This window comes from Chelmon rostratus, chromosome 5 (assembly GCF_017976325.1).
Source record: "Chelmon rostratus isolate fCheRos1 chromosome 5, fCheRos1.pri, whole genome shotgun sequence".
Taxonomy (NCBI): Eukaryota; Metazoa; Chordata; class Actinopteri; order Chaetodontiformes; family Chaetodontidae; genus Chelmon; species Chelmon rostratus.
In genome coordinates, this window is record NC_055662.1 from 3,992,443 (window position 1) to 4,012,377 (window position 19,935).

General features: G+C 45.7%; 1 protein-coding gene across 9 annotated transcripts in view; it reads left to right on the plus strand.

Annotated features, from left to right (window-relative positions):
• Positions 1–19,935, plus strand: part of fbrsl1 (fibrosin-like 1) — a 267,107-nt gene that overhangs the window by 103,237 nt on the left and 143,935 nt on the right. For 8 of the 9 annotated variants that reach the window (XM_041936625.1, XM_041936617.1, XM_041936624.1 and 5 more), the window contains exons 3-4: positions 11,678–11,779; positions 16,189–16,224. In XM_041936625.1, the coding sequence (XP_041792559.1) occupies positions 11,678–11,779; positions 16,189–16,224 (138 nt within the window). The remainder of the gene's footprint in view (positions 1–11,677; positions 11,780–16,188; positions 16,225–19,935) is intronic. The other variant, XM_041936622.1, reaches the window with a different exon arrangement.

The following is a 19,935-nucleotide window of genomic DNA, read 5'->3' on the forward strand; positions in this document are numbered from 1 at the left end:
GGGCTCCACCCATCCTCGCCTGGCGTCTTCCATGTCTGACAAACCCTCAACTTTCAGTCTCCCCACTGTTGGTCTATCCTTCTCCCTGCATTTTCCCTCTCTGTGGTCTCACTGCCTCTCCTGACCTCGCATTAGTCTCAGCAGCCTTCATATTTTTGCCTCTCAGGTGCGCGAGCTGCATGCTTTCTACATCTGGGCTTATAGGGATTTAAAACATTCCTTATGCAGGCCTGCATATGGAGATAGATAAAAGCCAGTGTGACGGCAGTGTGATGCGCTACCAATCTACCAATTTGCTGCAAGTCAAAAGAGCAATGATCCTTTGCTTGGAAAAAAGGGCTTAGCTCGAAGGGGTTGTGAGGAGGAGGACTGTGCCAAGACTCTTTTTTTTTCCCCCTTGAGCTCATTACTATGATTGAGGTGATTGTTACATCCACTTTTTTACTTCGCATTTCTCAATTGAGGCATAAAATATCAACAACATGATGGAAAAAGGAAAATTTCAAAATTATATAGGACACAAATGTTCAGAATGATGACAGATGGTTGTTAAAAATATATTCATCTTTTTGCATCTGATTATTTTCTCCCTCATGTTTTTATTAATTTCACTTTGCAAACGTAAGAAGAATCTGCTAAAAACAACATAGATCATAAAAATGCTGCATAATTGTGAAAATGAAAGAAACTAAATCATCTAATTTCTTACAGGTTTTCCCAAAAGTTTAACATCCTGCAGGCAGCGAGAACGTGTGAATATAACAAGTGGTGGTAGTGAGTAGTAGCTGGTCTGCAGTGAGGATTTTCAATGCTATTTACTATATTTTGGCATTTGTTCAAGGTTAATCATTTTCCCTGCAAAGCAATGCTGCAAAATTATGTTGTTCACAGAACATTTAAGTCTGAAAAAAACAGCATCCATTTCAATCGATGTTTTTCACAGCAGATATCTTGACTTTTCAAAGCAGGAAACAACTAATAGCATTAATGATGGCTCTGTTACATTAAGTGTCCTTGTAAGCTAACATGCTCAATACCAGGGCCCTGGAACTGACACACATAAAAAGAATACGGTCAATTACACCATTTTCTGCCAAAACATGGCAAAATGACAGGCAGGGAAAAGCCCTAATGTCTGAGATGGAAGAGGCAGTCCCGTGTCGTAGTCGTAGTCTGGGTGGCTGAACAAAGTTTGTAGCTTTGAACCACATAGGAGCGAGGAGGTAATGGCATCATTCACTTATTAGTGAATTCCTTCTTACACCTCAACGCTACCGCCTTTATCAAGGTCAGATTTCATCACTCCATGAGCAAGACAAGAAGAAGTTGTTAACATCCCGTGGTTGTTAGCATACAGGTTCACATGGCGGCGTTTATGCTGCAGCATCTTAACATCTGATGGTTTATCTGATAACATTGTCTTGATGTTGTTCCTACAGTATTGTGTGTAATGTAGCTCCAGCATGGGGAGCAGGTTATGAGTCAAGCACAGGACCTTGACCTGGGAGACCCGTGTGGACCTTATTCTTTTACTATCGACTTATTATCTATTCATCAAGACGATAACGACACTTTAAATAATCCTTAGTTGCAGCCCTGAAATACAGTATCCATAGATACACACGTACATACACAGGCATATGTAAGCATTTGTGCATATGCCAATGCACACACAAGTATTCAAGTATTCTAGCACATACGTTGTTATATTCCAGCACATACACACAGAGATAAATGCATATGAGTCTGCTAGTACACACACACACACACACACACTCTTCAACTCCCTACCTCTCCCTCCCCTCCTTCATCCAACACATAACACTTCCTCCGAAATTCACTGGCAGTGTGTGCTGTGCAGGCATGAGATAACGTCCCAGAAGTTTTTCAAGGGCAGGACGGGTGCTCAGACATCAGAGGGAAGCCGCGTCGAGCCGAAGCTGATTCATTACATGTGTTGCATCTGCCTCCTATTAAAAAGCCCAGAGCACTCTGGCTGTCTCTGCCGGTCTCTCTTTCTCGCTCTCTGACTGCAAACTACCTCCTGACTCCTTGCCTAGACCTCGTCTCTCTAAAAAAACTCCCCCTCTCTGTCTCTTTCTTCTAAACTCTCCCTCTCCTCAGATGACACGCCTCGGCTCCTCACTAAGTCGCACAGATTAGCTCGAGCAAGTTTAATCAATATGAGCGGATATGAATATTTCAGGATCAAAGCTGTCCATACATGCAATATTGTACCTATATTTTATATTTGTCCATTCTGTGCCAGAAAAGCATAAATTTTAAGATGGATTCAGTGTATAACCTCAAATTCTTTTCTTGGAATGCAACATGGCATCATTAGACAATGGAAGTGGTAGTTTTTCACTTTTTCTATACCATAATATGGTTACCGTAACTACCAAACATAGATACCTGCATGAGCCTAATCAGCATCAGTTTCCAGTGTCTGGCTCTGTCTTTTATCGGCCATATGGACCCCAGGAAGGGTGCTTGTTGCCAAGATAGCAGCTAATGGGATCAAAATAAACAATAAATTAATAAGAAGCTGCTAATAGGTTGGCTCTCCATTGTATTGCTCATGTTACTATTGCATTGAAGCAACATTCGCTGTTGTTAGCTTTTGTATGATTTTTTGGGATGTGTTTAGGAGATTGTGTTTCAGTTGCTGTTGGTCATCGGTCGATGCTAAAACAAAAGCATATTGATTAAGACACACAACACGATCTTACTCAGACGTTCAATTAAAGAGCCGTTTTCTCGCCTGATTGAAGAACACGGCCTAAAGTTAGACTGATTGGAAGTTTCAGACTGTTCTTCATCCAGCATTTTTTTAATCACTTGCTCATTTCCTTTCCTTCACAATCTCATCTTCAGTGTTTTAATTATGTCACGGTGAATGACAGCTAGTTTTAAGGTGTGTGTATTCGGTGGACTTGTTAAAAGGGGCCTTTTTGCAGCGTGTGCGTCGGCTTCAGCTGATAATTATTTCAGATTACATTAGGAGGAAATTAAACATTTCTGAACGTACGTGTGAGGGTGACAAAGTTATCAAGTGCAGTCGCAGAAGAGAGTGTGAATGTTGCACTTCCACAATTTTTTTTTTCCCGACTGCTAATAAGATCATTTTCAAGTGTTAAAAAAATAATTAATGGTGTTACAGCAGTTGAGCATGGCTACAGTCTTTAATAAGTGGATCAGTGGTACACGGTGGTCAATGATAAGCGTAAATTGGTGGTGGAAAGTATGAAAATGAACATGGCCAGAGTGATGTGTAAGAAAAACATTCTTTCGCATTTGTGCAACCATCTTGACTATTCAGGATGACCCTCATACATGACGGTATTTTTGTGTTGCATGACCTACATCTGGATTTGCTTCTTATTTACAGAGAGCAGTCTTTTCTCTGATGTATAGCTAACTTGTGAGTTCAAATCTCCGTGTGCAGTCAGACATTCTGTCATTTCGAAATCTGTCTGGACCGCTGATCTGTCTCACCAACAGACTCTTGTCAGCTGATAAGAGTGTTTATGCCAGCGTTATCTCTGTCCATTTAAGGGTTATGGAGTTGAGAGTCGTAACTGATAAATCCTTTCCATGTGAAACTGTTGCAGCATCTGTGATTGATGCAGCATCCCTACAGTCACTACGGTCACGGTGTTGAGCGGTGCATAACGCTGCATGTAGGAGGCAAATTTTATCTCACACTTTCAGACGTCTGAGAGATACAATCAGTTCGGTTCAAATATTGCTGCAGTCATGAAAAAAAAGGCCTAGTTCACGTGTGTTTCGTTGTTTTTTTAAAAGACTACGTGGTTATTTATTTGGTGGAAGTATTTCACAATGAGCCATCTTTGTAATTGCTCCTAGCCTGATTAACATTACTACAATGAGAGCGGCAGTGATGATAGGGAGCATCGCACAGCAGTCACTCATTTGGACCTGAACTAGTAAACTGGCAACATGAAACCATCATGCCTCTATGCCAGCGACAGCCGTGACCACTTTCAGGTTGTCCGTCTGTCCATCTGTACGCACGCCTGTCCGTCTGTCGAACTCAGGAACGCCTTCAGGGAGTTTCTTCAAATTTGGCCCAAAAAAGTCCACTTGGACTCACGGATGAACTGATTAGAAGGTCACTGTGTCAACATTTTTGACCATAATTCAAGAATTCATCCACTAATTATGACAAAATTTCATTCAAAAAGTCATGACATTTTATACCCAAAAGGTCAAAGGTCAGCTTCACTGTGACATCATGATGTTCTATAAAAACACTTTTCTGGCCATTATTCAGCATCATAACTCAACAACAGAAGGCAGATTGTCACCATATTTCACATTTGCTCAGATAATGAGTTGGTGACACTAATCTTGAAACTCTTCTGATCGTTTAGATTTTCTGTGCTGTCGGGTTGAAGATGTGTGTCCACCTTTTACAGTTTGTAGCTTCTCTGCAGCAGCATCCATATTTGAAGCGTTGTAGTCCAGCACAAGCTCATGTGATGAAGCGTGAATAGTCTCTAAGTGAAGACAGCATGTTTCTCACTGGAAAACCATACATGTCAATATAGTGATAAATTCCATTTTACCAAAAGAGTACCTTTTATTAATTTCTAAAGTCTTCACCACATACGGTTTGTGAGTCTGGACAGACGTGGATGTAAACTGCACCTTGACTGATTGGCGGAATCAGACATCCACAAGGCGCTGATTCTGGTTTTTATTCTGCAACAGCATTTATAATTAGTGTTCATCAGTGGCACTTCTTTGTCTGAGAGACATGGATATGGAATGCCAATGAGGTCATGAAGTTGTGTGTAAACAACATTAATTATGGAAGAATGCGGTTTTTGGTCTATGCGTAAAGCCATCATGCATAAGCAAGTGAACTGAAATTAACACAGTATGTATTCAATACATGAAATTATTGATTGCATTTTTCTAGTTTGTTTTTTCCTAAGGTTAACACTGAAGCACTCATTTTCCGCAGTAGCTCTCTCTCTCTTTATATATTTGTGTGTGTGTATATAGTCACACACACACACACACACACAGGTACATATAGATATAGATATAGACATACATACATATCTTTATCTATATATGTTCTTTTCCTGCCTCCCCATTACCTTGAAAATCTCATGGTGATTGAAAGGTCTGCTGAGATAATTACAGTACTGGGAGATACAGCAGCACACACTTGAAAATGAATGAGTATATCATTCTCTCTCACTCAGAAGGCTTTGCTGACCACTAAGTGCAAATGTGGCCATTTCCAGCAGCATTTTCCACAACCTGAAGTAGCTTTACTGCTACTTTGAATGCTCCCTGTTTTTCGAAAGCCGAAGTGAACTTTGTCTAGCAAATAACCATGTCAAGTTAGAAAAAGTACAATCTCCACAGCGTACAGCATTTGAATTTTTTCTTGTTAGCATGCATAAATCTTTTGAAAAATGCACTCGCTGCTTTCAACGCTAATAGTGTACACAGAAATCAAAGCTGTGCGTTCCTTGCAGAGCAACAAGAGAGGAGTCAGATCTGCATAATGTTGGCTCCAGCAATGAAGAGCAAAACGCAGATCCACAGCATCGCTCGCTTGCTTTCCTTCCAATAACATCATTAGCATTTTGACATCATCGGCCTAATTGTTGTTGGTAGCTCTGAGAAATGCTTGCCTTGGAGTGGGAGTCGGGAGGGAGAGAAGGGGGCTGGAGTGTTTCTGCTGTAAGGCCTTGTGCTTATCAGTGCGGGGCAGATACTGTTCCTATGGTCGTGGCTGACAGGTGAGGTGGGTGTGTGCGTGTGTGTCTGGTGGTTGTGGTTGTCAGCGGACCCCCGGGACAGGTGTTGAGGGATGGGTTCGTATTTGGGAGCAGGTGCACCTCCCCTGCCCCCCTTCCTCGGCTTTCGCCTTGTTCTCCCACTCCCCCAGGAGGCATATGGTGAGAGTGATTGGAGAGACTTGGGGCCCCGCAGGGAGTGCTCCTCTCCCCAGTTCATCTGTTCCAGACAGGGCCTTGTGGGACTCTCAGGCTCTCCTGAGGTCCCTGCTGGCTGGGAATCAGGCCGAGTAAGCGGCTTCACTTTCAGGTTGACTGCTTTGTTGCAGTGTTGGGCGGTCGCGGTGGCCACCCCGGTTAGCTTTACACGGCGCAAAATTGCACTCTACAATTTTGCGCTCAGGACACATGCTGAATGGCTAATAGGTCGCGCCCTCTAATTTGTTTGCGCTACACCTCATTTGTACGCAGTGTTGCTTTTAATCTGCCGACTGTTGTCGTGTACTGGTGTGATCGCTTGGAATAGAAATGCCGTCTTACTGCGATTTCACAGGCTCATATTTGTGAACCAGCTTACAAATGTGATGTAGTTCTGAGTGCACTAGCAGGGAGAGTTATGGGGGCATTTTAGGCCTTGTATAATATGTGTACCTCTTTTATGTGGTCATTTATTATAAGGCGAGCTCTATGAATAATGTATGATTAAAAGGCGTAATGGATACACTGGGACTCGTCAAAATAAAAGCAAAAATCCATTTGCTCTCCCTGTAGTAAATCCACTGGCTTGTCCTTGGGCTAATTTCCAACTTGGGACTTGGTGGGGGAGTGAGTGCATGTCTTGATAGCGATTTCAAGGGAGGGAGGTGTTGGTTGTGCTGTAAAGTGAGAGAGAGAGAAGAGGGAGGAGGAGGAAAAGTGAAATGAGACATGGATGAGGAACAAAGCCAGGAACACCTCTTTCTCTTGATTCCTCCCTCCTTCATCTCACTCCATCCCTGACTCGCTCGTTCTCTCCTTCCCTCTCTCCCGTCTCTGTCTCTCACCATCTTAGAGCTCCTTCCCCCTGCCTCCGAGCAGCTGCCACTTCTGAGCCTGAAGAAAATGAAGGCAGATGAATCAATTTGGCCTGTGGCCCTAAAGTGCACTTGTCTGCACCCCAGCCTGGGTGGGGGGGATAATGAGCCGATAGATTGAGCCGGTGCCGGAGCCCGGCACTGAGCGCCGAGATGCCTTTGCCTGCTGCACCAACGGGCCCCCTCACATGCGCACACACACATACATACACACACTGCTGATTCCTCCCTGAGCAGCGGTAGCAGCCTGTCGCTGGGTTAATGGGGGTGAGGGTCCTTTGCGCAGGACACTTTTCAGAGCAAATTAGAGGAAGGATCTGTATCCGTCCTCTTCAGCCCTCCCTACTCTGTATTGCCCCTCGTCTCCTCCCTGCTCTGTGTATGGGGAGCCCGGAGAGCAGATTGAAGTATGGTATTGCGGAGCGGCATCAAGGCAGCTAGAAAGAAAGGGGCGGGCGGGGGGCAAGGTCCAAGATCCTAGGGTAATGAGGATTGACACCGGGACAAGGCTGAGGCACAGCCTCCCTGAGCGCTGTTGACAGGTGACGGCAGGATAGGGAGAGACGAGGCAGAGTGAGAGGAGCTGGAGCAAGGAGAGGAAAAGCGAGGTCAGGACTAACGGCCTCTCTTATTCAAGGAGGAAAAAGGTGGGAGACCGCGCAGCCATCCGATGCCCCCCTAAAGCCCCCCTGCAAGGTGAAGGAAGGAGGATCAAAGGAGCAGGACAACAAAGCATCACCCGCCAGAGTCTAGCCAGCTCCCTGCTGACAGGCTGCAGATTGATTGACACTGCAAGGAGAGTGAGGAAGAGTGAAAGGAAGGGGAAGTTAGCCAAGCCTGGCATGAACTGACATGAACCGCTACTGTCTCCGTCGATGCCTGGACTCGCCGTCTCTAAGCAGGGAGGCTTTGTGACTTCACCCAGGGTTAGAGTAGAAAAAATGAGCGGACCCAAGTCGGCACTACTCAACTTGGGGGGAAATTAAGATGCTGGAGGGCCCTTTGAAGATAATTAAAGAGCACAGAGCGGCAGCCTCCAGAGAGGGACTGCAGACATGTTCAATACCGAGACTAATGGAGCTAATTTCCAGTACATTATTCATGTAAAACACAGACCCTTACTTAGCTATGTTTTTTCTACATCTCATCTGTCTATCGTCTTAAGCCAAACCGGCCCCCGCACACATGCAGATTAACCACATTCACTCGGCGTGTCGGCCTGATTAACCTTCACCCGGTGCTGCATGGGTCAAACCTTCAATGTAAACAAACGTAATCCACGCACAAAAAAAAAACAAATTCAAAAAGTCCTTAAAACCTCCAGGTGGCCAAGAACTGCTCCCTCAGGGCTTCCCAGAATGCATTGCAAAGGCATTACCTCAAGTATAGCGCAAAGGCATCATGACCTTGAACGGTGTCACCACTTGCAACTGATCACATCTCAGCGGAGACCATTAGCCCCACCCTTAAGCTCTCGAACTTGTCCTTTAACATTAATGAGTACACAAAAAAGAAAAAAACAACACATGAAAGCTGTACAGTTGGCCGCTTAGGGCCAATTACACACCTCCCCAGACAGGAAATTAGTCCCTGCCTTAATCACAGGCAGTCAGGGTTGCCAATCTTTTGTCAGAGTTGGTGAATTCCTGCCTAGATCAATTGCTCTCCTGTCCCGTTGAACAGTGGCTCGGGGAACGGTCCTTGCACGCTGCATCATTAACCTAGGCGGCTAATTAGACGCTGTGCTCTGATCAATAGCCAAGTTGACTGCTGACTGGGTAATGTAGCCGCTGGCCCCAGAGGAGACGGAAACACTTTAGGCGCCTTCAGGAATTTGTCAGCAACACTGATGCTGGGTAAACAAAGTAATCAACGTGTGCACTTGATGCCGACTGTACCTTGACGCTCTGTCTCTGCCTCCACGCCCGCCTGCCTGCCAAGGAGGATTGCTCTCTTTGTGCTCTCCTTGAGAGAGGAAAATCAAAAAGGCCACCATCTATTTTGAGATTCAAGGAGTGATTAGGCTGACAGCTAGTCGAGAGAGAGCGAGGGAGGCAGAGGGAGAGGCGTGTAGAGGTGGAAGTCAAACCTGATTAGGCCCACCTGCAGGTTTCTCTTCCTTCCATCTCTACGCCCTGATTGCTTTTGCTTGGCGGCAGCTCCCTCCTCTTCTCTGCCACACTCGCCCCACCCAGCCCCCGTCCTGTCACTGTTGACCTCAGCGCGCTGCTAATGCCCCTTGGCCAATCAGCATGCTTGCCCTGGCGGCGGCAGGGTAATTAAAAGGGAATTGTGTCTACTTGGCATGTGAGCTGGTGGGCACGAGGGTAGACAAACACTCTCTCTGCCGCCTTGCCTCCCTCCCTCTCTCCCAGCCAGGTGGCAGCGTACAGGACCTGTCAGATTAGCTGATGACCCTTTTAATTCTAGCCCAGCCGGGGGCCATAATTGATATTTACCGGGAAAGGTTAATTGTAGCAGTGATCTGCTTAAATTACAGTGGAGATCAGGAGAACGGGGCCAGCCAGCACACGCGCCACCGGGGGAGCTGCTACACGCAAAGTGCTAGTCAAATGGATTACACCCCGCGGCCATCGCCACTGTACTCCAATGTAGGGAAGCAGCACAGGACATTGTGATTGGCTGGTGCTCCACCGGCACAGTCTTTCTTGCTGAGCTCGCCAACCTCCCATCTGGCTGGGAATTTGGGTGTGTGCCAACTGCGGGTCTTGATGGCAATAAAATAAGCCATCCATGTTTGCGCTAGGGTTACCATGATGTATGATCTGGGTGGCTGAGCCCAGATACGGGTATTTGCACATATTTTGTGACGATATTTGGTCTCGGTTGTTTAGTTTTTTTCTCTGAATTCTTGTGTCGGTAAAGGTGAAGGTATGTAAAGTGTTTGGCGTTGTCTTCTCACACTTCATGCTACACGTTTTCCCTTTTTTTACTGACCTCGAGGAGCTGTTTTTTGTCTGTGAAGGAGTGGAGTGGATCAGGATTTCAGACAGCATTCAGCAGTGGATCGTAACGTTTTGTTGATTCAACCTGTTCAGCAACATTGTGCATTTTTTATGTATCGTATGTAGACCAAGGCTAAGGTAAGCACATACGACAAGTGTAAGCTATAGTTGCCTACCTGATGCTTGAGTGTATGTGTTCATGTCATATGATGACATTATTGTCTGTGCAAAAAAATGATCAGGAAGGAAATTGAACAGCACTGATGGGTGGAATTTTAGTAGAATAGTACAATTTAAATTGATATGTCCTTTAAATCAGTCAGACAACTGAATTTACGAGAAATATCCTGAACCTTCATGAGCTCTGAAGTCCACGGTCACAGTTTGGTTTACGACATTGTTGCTGCTGTGTTCCTGTTGCTGCCTGGTAGCGACAGTGGCTTGAGGTTTGGGGTTGCAGGTGTTTTTGCTACAGCCAGTTCTGCTTTGCATGTAGCCAAAGCACAAACGGACACTGAGCTTTGAGACACCACACCGGCTCAGGTTTAGAATAGCAGGACCACGGCCCATTGAAAGTCAGTTGAGGTCATTGTAGTTATGTCGTATTGTTATGCATAGCTGCGTAACTTGTGGCGTTGGTTATAGATCCCAGTGAGTGACAGGAGACAAGATGCCTGCCAGAGCTTTCACTGGTGTCCACTTGTTCAGACATTGTTGCCCTGCTGTTTTGCAGTATTTATTGCAGTGTCTGACCTTTTTGATCGATCTGAAATTAATAGTTCTGCTCCTCAGTGGCTGCGTCAGGTTGAAGCCTTTGTAATTTCCCCAATTAACACGGACTTGTTAATGCGTCAGAGGTTTTGATTGTTTTAAAGATCAATGCACTATCCAAAAAGCACATCAGCTGCTCGTGTTTAACAAGAATCCAAGAGATTACACTCGCGTGTAAAAGGCTATGTTAAGGCTGAATTATTCAGTTATTATAATGGCATACAGGTAGTCAGTGATAGATCATTTATATTCTACTGATTAATGATTTATCAGTAGAAAAACAACTGGACTGTTTCTGAAATCAGTTTAGGTAATGCACCACAACCGACATCATTCTCAGTTTTATGAAAGATTTGTTAACGTTAGCTTGTTGCATGGGTTGACACTGTATTGAAAAGCCAGCTGGTTGAGTGCATTCATATGTTCTGGTGGTAAACTACTATCCATTCATAAGCCAGTGTATGCTGTGTGAAAAACATTCTCAGCTGACATTTTCTTGGTTTGTTGTATTACATATTGAAACTAAGATATTCTGGTAACTTCTGAGTAGATCTATGCAGTTGGACCTGAACACATCATGATTGTTTTAATGATTCCCACCTTTCATCCACATTACAATACAATGACAACCGAACTGTGACAAAGATAATAGCAAACGTTATGAAACACATTTTGCTCTCGCCAAGATGGTTTTCAACACTGAAAGAAAGAGAGAAGAGAAAATTGAAAGATGCACAAATACACAAACTGAAAATAAGGCTATGGTGTGCTTTAAAACACAGTTCACAGTGATGTAAAGTCCACGTCTTTTGGATTAAACTGGCAATACCACACTGCCACCCTGGTTTTTTAATATATAACAATTGAAATCTTTCTCCTTGACATTTTCTAAAAGTAATAAGCCACTGTGCAGTGATTTACAGTTATATCAGAGCAGCTTTTAAGATTATACTTTATGCCTCTCAGATGTCCGAAGAGTAACCATAAATCACTGCCTGTTAGGGCATAGTGCTTAGCTGTGAATATTGTGGTTTGTTTCATGAGGTAAATACATGATTAGTAGATGTCCTCTTTTCCCCCTCAGATCAAACCTTTGGCGCTACGTCCGGTCAAAGTCAGCGAGGACGAGACGGTGCAGGAGCTCAGCCGACCGCACAGGAGCAACTCCAAGGAGCAGCTCAGCGAGGTGAGTCCTTGGACGAGACCTTTCGCCTTTTCACAGACCTCCTACAGAGAACTCCACTTTCACAGGCCGAGGCAGGGGACCCCTGAGGTGGGAGCAGGCGGACGGCAGCAGCACTGAGGCTGAGATCAGAGGGCAGCTGGTGCAGCGGCTCCTGCTGTTTCCTGCTATCACCTCATAAATCCCGGTGCGTATGGGGAAAAGGCTGGCTGGCTGGCAGCACGTAGACAGGAAATGATTAGGTTGGTAACACAGCATCACCTATTTGGCCTGGTATTATTTAAAGCATGGCGCGTTTAAATGTAGACATGACCTAACGCAGTTCAGCCAGGTGTGGCCTAACCTTGCCGACCCCAGAATGGAATGAGTTAAAGAAAATGTTCCAATTATCGCTGCGCCGACATCCATATGCCAGCCCATTTAGAGGATGAGTAGGTGGCAAAGGAAAATGGAGGCCAGGCACTGGTTCAGCATAAGGGATGAAATAATGCAATTTAGATACAGGGCAAGTAATGAGAATTTATGCAAAATCCCAAGCGGCTCATTTTAAATGAATGTAGAAATATGCTTCCTAACTAATGCCTGTCAAGCAGGCCTCCCAAACCTAACTAAATTCAATCAGACTGCTCATTTAGCTGACGAAAGCAGGGGGAGTGTGAGGGAGAGAACGAGGAGGAAGGAAAATATGCAGCTTCCTTCTCCAGCAGGGTTAAAATGATGGAAAGAAAAAGATGTTAATGAACTTATTAAATACATTGTTTTAAGCTATTCAGCATTCCAATTGAAAATCCAGCCTTATGAAAAAAAAAAAAAATCACCCATCCTAATTTTTCCCATCTTCATCCTCTTTTCTCTAAGCCTCACTGCTCTGTTTCTCTTGTGCACTGCTCCCCCCCCCCCCCCTCGTACTGTTTCTCTTGTATTTGTGTAAAAGGCTGTCTTTTAATGAAAAAGTCAGGAGGAAGAGGCGGGCTTGTCAGATAAAAGACCGAAGCCGGTTGACAGCTCTGACAGGGATATACGACAAGCACCGAGAAGGGAGGGGGGGGACGTGAATGAGGGGGGTGGTAGAGTGAGGGTGGAAGTGGTGGTGGTTGCGGAGATGGTGGTGGTGGGGGAGCGCACTGTTGAAAATTGCACGCTGTAATTGCCGAAGGTGTTAGATGTGGCATGTCTCTCTAATCTGCTGCCAAATAAATGGTGCACAGATGCTGATCGTTGTAGCCACGGCATCCATATCTCTCCATCTCTCCCCCTCTGCCTGTCTTTACCTTTCTGTCTGTCTGTCTGTCCGCCCTCCCCTCTGTTAGCTCTTGTATTCCGCTCAGCAAAGGCCTGGACGTGGCACACACAGTGAGATTCGTCACCAACGCCGTGTCACAGTCTCCCCTATGTTTCTTATTTCCTCAGCTCCATGAAATCTCCGCCACCGCACTGAGAGCACTGCTAATTTTCGTAAAACACGCTCCACCACATCAAAGTGGCTCCCCAGCTTTAAGAGCTCTTAACTAATGATGCCTCGTCTGCAACGAGTAAAATGGATTTCTCTTGTCTTGCCGCCAAAGGAAATGGAGACAAATGCGACATGTGGACGCGCCCGCCTGTAAAAACAGTCATGCATCAATTTGGGAGCGGGGGGTAAAAAAAAATTTGCAGGGGATGCTGTTTGTTCATTGCCATGGTTGGGTCTTTATCTGTTTATTTTGACTAGGTAATTGTGCCTGCAGTGCAGCGGGGCCCCGGCACTAAGCCACACAGGGATTAGGGAAATATAAGGTAGCGGAGGGGGTGGTTTCCACTGCATCTGTGTCCTGCGGAGGAGAGGGCGGCAGTTGTGGTGCTGTCAGGGTCTCTAACACCCTCCTGTATCCACCCACACCCACCCACATGCACCCAAACCCACCAAGATACCCGATCCTCCTGCCACAGAGGGCACACATGCTCGCATTCCCCTTCCTCATCATGCTCCAACGAACTCCGATTGGCCCGCCCCTTGGCCCCCCTGCAACGACAAAAACCAATAGTTTGGGTTGGGAGAAGATGCACCGGAGCCTCCCCTCTTGTCGCCGTGTTTTTCTTTTTTTTCTGCAGGAGAGTGGAGGAGGGGGCATGGAAATGGGGAGAGGATTAGGGGGCGGATTTAGCAACATTTCTCTTCTCCGGGGCTGTTTAGTTAACCCTTAAATGCCGCCAGCATCCGCCCCATCCCTCTCGCCACCAACCACCAGAACCACCACACACACACACACACACACACACTCACTCATCCTCCCTCCCCCACACTCCCTCTCTGGGGCGGGTTCTTAAATCCTTTTGAAGTCCTAAGCGCTGCAGAAATCCATTGAGAGCCATGTATAATGGCTTTTAAGAGAGAGTGTTTAGCTGGATGCCGACCCTATGGCTTATGAACCGCTGGCGTTTTAATGGATCCCCCGTTCCCTCCCCTCTTTTTCTCCCTTCACCGGCACTAAATCCAATGGATTGTCCCTCATTATCATTTAAATAAGCCTCTCTTTCTACTCAGAATGCTCCAAGTTGAATGAACTCTACACAGTAAGGCTAATTCCAAATGGCCTTGGCCTCCCACCACCGATGCACATATGCCCTCGCACACACAAACACATGCATATACACACATATTTAAGTGCACTCACAACATGCGCACACACAGACCACATTTTTACTGGAGCGCACTTTTGGCCCTTTTGTATCCACAGACTTTGCCTTCTGTGCAGTTCTTCCTCCCCTCTCCTCTGGCCTCCTCTCTGGTCGCGGTAGTGAAGGGAGCAGAGAGGTTGAGCAGAGCGGGAATAGCCTTTTTGATTCCTGCAGAGCCTGCTTTCCGGTTCGCGGCGGGACTCCTCCCTAATCGTCACCACAGGAGCCGTCCTGCGAATCACAGGGGCACACAGGCGTTGATGAGGGCTGAAGCCAAGAGCAGGTGCGGGAGAATGGATGAGGGGTTTTGGGAGGGTGCAAAACAAGGGAGGCAGTGGTGGTGAAGGTGTGGGGGAGGTCGTTTGGATTGAAGGTGGACCTATGGATGAAATTGGTCTAGCAGAAAAGTCCCCTCCAGAGACCAGGGGGGGAGAAATTGCCAATCTAGACAGAGGAATAAAAGAAGTGAAAAGTGGAAGTGGAGGGAGGGATTTGGAGATTGGTATTCGTGCTGGGCGCTGACAGACAGAGCCAGAGAACAGAACAAAACCCGGCTCTTTCTGTCTCCGTCCTGCTCTTGTTCAGCATTTAGCGGGACTGCATTTGGAAACACAGGAGGAGTTTGATGGGCCAAAACACCTCCCTTAATGCGTGAAGAGATATTTATCACAGAGTACAAAAGGGGCTGATGTAACATAATGAGGAACGTTTGATTTGGCTCCAAAATGTGACAGACACCACTTTAAAAACAGAGCCCACAAAATAATGCCAACATTGAAACACGGCATCTGATGAAGGCTAGTTTGCATTTAAGTCTTGATGAACATTGAAGTTATGCTGCTGCAGTTTGGATTGTTTATACAGTATATGTGTATTTTTGTCTATAAAGGCTATAATAATTTTGGAAAATGATCTCTTTCTTTTATATGCGCTATCTTTGTAGATTACATATATTAAAAATTCTGCCTCATTATCTAAAAATGCCTGTTGATGCTACTGTTATTCAGTACTGTTGCTTTGTTGCAAAGCAAGTACTACAAATACTTAGCAGTAATAATAGTAGTAGTAGTTATAAGACTGAATAAGAGGAGAAGCCAGCACCTCTTGCCTGCAGGGTACCTGTGCTGTTCACTCACTGTCAACGCAGCTCTCTCAATATGAAGGTGTGTTTCCGTCATTTTTTCTGCTGGATTCATTCCCATGTGTCTATCAGTGTCACATGGCTCTCTTGAACGCAAGTGAATTCAAACAAATAAATGGCGACACTTAATCTTGACCTGCATTGCAACACGTGTTATGAAACCACCAGAAACATAAATAATTCTGTCTGCATAAAGTCATTAACCATGCAGTTGCCTCGTAAAGTATCCTACGCATCCCAGAGTCTCTGAATATTTGTAAGTGAAGTGTGCGCAAGTCATACTGTGCTTAAAATGCCTTTCCACTGCCATAGAGCGACAATCGTGCACCGTTTTAATTATGATTTTTCTGGTTTTCCTCAGTGTATTTTTACGACGGCTGACAACAATTAAGTCTCTCAGCAGGACGTGAGTGATTGTTTTTAGAGCGGGCGCTACGCCCGTGGTGGAGGCCTGAATGTGTGGGAGTGATGTGTGTGGGCGCGGGGTACATGGCGGGGTGGGTAAAAGGTTAACGTGAATATTGATATTAAAGCGGCGCTGCTTCATCATGTCTGTGTCAGCGAGTGAAACGCTTCTTAAAGGTCATCCCTGTTCTCCTCTCTCTCCCTACAGAGTTCCACTCACTCGCTGTCAGGGCGTGGCTACTCGGTAAGTGGCATTTTCATGCTTCATAGCTTTACGGCAGAATTACAATCTCCAACGACCCGCTTTATGGCCCCGGCGCTCGACATTTTAATTATGTTAAATAGAGTAATGGAGAAATCATGATATTAGGAACATTAATTCTGGCTGACTGACTGATTAAATTGTGGGAAGGTGTCCTGCGCTACCTTGGCGAAAAGAGCCCCGTTTTATTGGCATCGATCAGCGCCGCTCGCCGGTGCTGCAATTTGGCTGTCAGAGTTTTATGTCTTCCTCCAGCGACTGTCAACCGAGGGTCCTTTTGCTCACATACATATATGACAATATGCCTAAAAGCCTTTTAATGGCCTCCATATCTATGCAATAAATACAATTTCCTAGCAGAACAGAAATGCATGCACATTCACACCTTCGGGAAGATCCATAGCAGTTAAACATGTCTTATGATTTGTTGGAAATTTGTTGCTGTTGCTCAAGGTAAATGTGCCAGAGAGGAATATTTAGTGGTGCCTTGGAAAACATCAACCCAGTGCTTTCAAACATACACTAGTTCTCAAATTGTCAGAGCAGGACTATTTTTATCCCTTGAAAGCATCTGTTGCCTTGCCCCAGTGCGTTTTCGTACCGTAAATTTGTGCTCTTCCCCTCCCATTGTTTCAATGATGTGTCTAGTCTCTGGGTAATAGAGACAGCGGCCGTCCTTTATGTCCTTTGCTTAAAGGGGAATTCATAAGAGGAACATTCTTTAAAGTGTGCTACTTTTAGCTGATGAGTGGCATATGGCACTTCTTATTGCAGCTTGGAAGCAATCATCCCGACAAACAAAACAACTATAAATGGTTTGTCATCGTTAATCTGCCTCAAAGGACTGCAGTTAAAGCGCTGAACAAAGCTTAACTTCAAAAGACCTTGATCTCTGTGCAATCTTTTTTTTTTTTCGTTTTTTTATTTTGTTTTAATAGAACATGTCACATTCCTATTCCCCAGCGGCCGCATACTCACAGATGGATGAAAACAAACAAGACCTTCCAAAAAAGCTCGTGGAGCCCTTTGGCTCGAGCTGTCAGTTTGAGTCGGCAGGGAATGAGGCCTTCTCTTTATCTGAAAGGAGGAGAGGGCAGAGAAGGAGGTGGAGGGGGCTGGGTGGCGGTAGTGTGGGGGCGGGGGCATTGTTTAAGCAAAGGAAAGTCCAGTAACGAGGGCAGGAAGTTTTACGTTGTCTGCCTCCCCTCTCTGGCTCTCCGATGGTGCTATCTGCAGCGTTTGTAGCCTCTGGGCACCTCCTGGGTCCTGAGCTCTGACTCTCAATCTGCTCTGCTGCCGGGCCTGCTTGATTTCTGGGGTCTCCTTATCTGTAAGCGCTTCAGGCTTTACAGTATGATGGTTTCAAATCGGGGGGGGGGGGGGAGTTGGGTCGGGGGGCTCCAGGGAACTGGCAGGCAGAGGCTGAACGGGCATGGGAGGAGGAGTCGGACGAGGAGAAGGCCAGGGGCTGGATAGAGTGTTATGGCTGGGGAGGAGGAAGACAGAGGCTACGTATGTGGGTGGAGGGCTGTTTGTGAGGGGGGGGGGGGGCGTGAGAGGGTCAACAAGGTGGGCACGCAGGCATAGGCAGCGCCACCGGCCACCAATAGCACGGACACATCCACTGGTTGGCCCGTGGCACTGATAGCAATCTACTGCTCTGCCTCTCCACAAACACTCAGAAAACCGAGCTGGTGATGGGGGCTGGTTATCTGTCACAAGGCTCTAAGAGGTAAAAAAGGCAATCTCTCCTGACAGTTTGTTTTCTGCTTCTATGGGAGATAACGCCTCTTCTTGTTTATGCGTCCATATGCCTCTCTTCTTATGTTGCCTGCCAGGCTTAAATGGCCTCATTTGAATGGTTTACACAAGAATGTAAAGGAAGTTTCTGGGCATTAGTGCCAGACTCATGAAAAGAGGAAATTGGAGCCATTAGTGTTTTGGACACAGCAGATACGTTTGCACTGTTAAAACAATTTCGCTGGTTCAATTCAAATAAATGTGTTACAAAAATGCTGCACATGCAGTCGATAATTTGCACGCATTCTGCACCAACATGACGAGTCTTGTTGTTGTTAGTCTGCCTGACTTTGTCACATCTCTTTTCTTTCCTTTCAGTCTTTGTTAAAAGACAAAGCTAACAGAAAACAAAAGTTCACAAAAACAACTAATGTTTCATCACTGAGTGACAGCAGCAAGGTTGCTAACGCTAATTGAATCCAAAATTTCCAGAATTTCGATACAGTTAATTGGATGCCGTGCAGTTAAGGTGCATATCACATGCACACCATGGCCATGGTTCAGTTCCCAGCTGGGCCCCCCACTCTTTCCCGTGTCTCTCTGCTAATAAAGTTTTCTTTTTTTAAACAAAGGCATAGAAAGAATTCAGTTTATAGTCACTCAGAGTTAACTTTATCTGCAAAACAACAAACCATGTTAGGAACTTGGTTTGTTGAGCTTCTACTGCAGGACAGACGGGACAACATTCAACACAACATACCAATAAAATAAAAATACACAAAAAACACAGACATAAAAGAAAAGAAAACATACCTTCAAGTGTTAAAGATTGTGATTCCATGCAAGCATGCATCCCTTGTCGCTCTGTTAATTGGTACGGTCGAGGGCAAACTACCTCAAGTGACTCATTCATTCAAACATGATGTGTTTTTCCACGTGATGGCATCGCTAGACGTGAAACCCCCCCCACGTTTTAGCTAAGCGAAAAGACACACCTCCCTTTCCTTTCAGATGGAGTGATTGAGCCTCAGTCTCCCCCCCCCCCGTCTTTTAAAACCACCCCAAGGCCAAGCCGCAGCTCGTGTTTTCACGCACGATAAAAGCACGGCGCTTTGTCTGTGACAGTATAATCTGACTAGTCTGTTTTGGGAGGGTTTATCTCCGCGATGTCAGGGAGTAAAACCTTAGCCGAAGTGTTTGGGTTGAGTGAGAGCGCTCGGAGCTCTCAGACACACCCATTCTTCTTTTCCCCGCTCGGGCTGTCATAATCATATTTAACGCTAAATGAGTCTACACTCCAAACAGAGCAGCCTCAGCCATTTGTGCATTCTTAAACAGCCTTGTTTTAATTGATTTGGCATTCACGACCTCCACATTGTGGCGAATGCACTTCCCCGTCTGAGTGACGAGGCTTTTTACAAGATCTTTATCGAATACAAGGATTATGTCACTTAATTATAATAGAAGCCATTAAAAGCTTCACGCTTTATTTAACAAAACGACACAGATTCACTGGATTAAACGCTAAACACAGCGATTGAAAGGAAATTGAGTGTAAATTATATTTTTGTCTTTTTTTTTTTTGGTCTCTACACCAGTGTCAGTACACAGCTCGATCAGAAAGTCGTGGCTTCCTCTCCTGAGGTATACTGCATGCAGTCTCTTAGCGCCCACTTTGTTAGCATCTCTGCAACTCTCTCTCGCTGTATATCACCCTCTCTCCGTCTCATGTGTTCTGCTCGCTGCGCAGGTGTCTCCATACCACCGGCTCTGCACATGGTGAAAATTAGTGAAGGAAACCAAGAGCCCAGCAGGAGTGGGCTGGGGCCCTGACATTGTCCTGGCCTTGGGGTGGGGCGCTGCCTGTCAGGGGCCTCTCTATGAGGGCTGTACGCCTTGAAAAACCTATTTGTTTATCCCTGTGTGCGGTCCGGCTTCAGATCCCGGGCCCTG